The 896-nt window shown below is 60.5% G+C and overlaps 1 protein-coding gene across 1 annotated transcript; it reads right to left on the minus strand.

Annotated features, from left to right (window-relative positions):
• Positions 1-191: 191 nt before the first annotated feature.
• Positions 192-786, minus strand: EMH_0100760 (uncharacterized protein; the record flags this gene model as incomplete). Its single annotated transcript, XM_038022204.1, has 2 exons — positions 192-278; positions 388-786. 2 exons carry the CDS (start codon positions 784-786, stop codon positions 192-194), a joined length of 486 nt encoding a protein of 161 aa, XP_037878058.1.
• Between the last annotated feature and the right edge of the window lie 110 nt (positions 787-896).

Here is an 896-nt window from a genome sequence, read left to right on the forward strand (position 1 = left end):
CTGCTGCTGCTGCTGCTGCTGCTGCTGCTGCTGCTGCTGCTGCTGCTGCTCGTCGGGAGTGTCTGCAGTAGGCAGCGGCAGCAGCAAAGCAGCAGCAGCAGCAACAGCAGCAAGCGGTCCTTTTCCTTCTGCTGCTGCATCCGCTGCAGCAGCAGCCCACAATATATCTGCTGCTGCCTCTGCTGCTTCTATCACTGCTGCAATAGTGTGACTTCGATAGCTGCTGCTGCTGCTGCTGCTGCTGCTGCTGTTGCTGCTGCTGCTGCTGCTGGCTGCTGCTGCAGCAAGCGCCAGGGGTGACAAGAGCTGCTGCACTCCCCAGCCATTCGGCGCCGCCCAGAGGTTTGCTGCTGCTGCTGCTGCTGCTGCTGCCCCGCAGCAGCAGACGTGCCGCAGCGAGCTGCTGGTAGCAGCAGCAGCACTGAGGATGAGCTCTTGCTGCTGTTGCTGCTGCAGCAGCAGCATTTGTTGCTGCTGCTGCTGCTGCAGCAAACTCGTTAGAGCCTGCAGCGCTCCCCAAAGGGCAGCAGCAAGCTGCTGCAGCACCTGCTGCTGCTGCTGCTGCTGCTGCTGCTGCTGCAGCAGCTCGCTGCCAGCGCATGCAAATACCTCAGCAGGAAATAACCTAGCCAGCCCCAAACATATCTCCCGCAGCACAGCAACAGCTGCTATACGCCTGCATGCATGCACTGCTGCTGCTGCTGCTGCTGTTGCTGTTGCTGCTGTTGCTGCTGCTGCTGCTGTCGGTTTCTCCTCCCTGCAGCGCCGCTGCTTCTTCTTGGGCATCAAACCTGCATCTTCTGCTGCTGCTGTTGCTGCTGCTGCTGCTGCTGCTGCTGTTGCTGCTGCTGAGCTTTCATCATCATCACCATCAGCAGCAGCAGCAGCAGCAGCAG

Source organism: Eimeria mitis, genomic scaffold (assembly GCF_000499745.2).
Source record: "Eimeria mitis Houghton genomic scaffold, Emh_scaff12055, whole genome shotgun sequence".
In the NCBI taxonomy this organism is placed as follows: Eukaryota; Apicomplexa; class Conoidasida; order Eucoccidiorida; family Eimeriidae; genus Eimeria; species Eimeria mitis.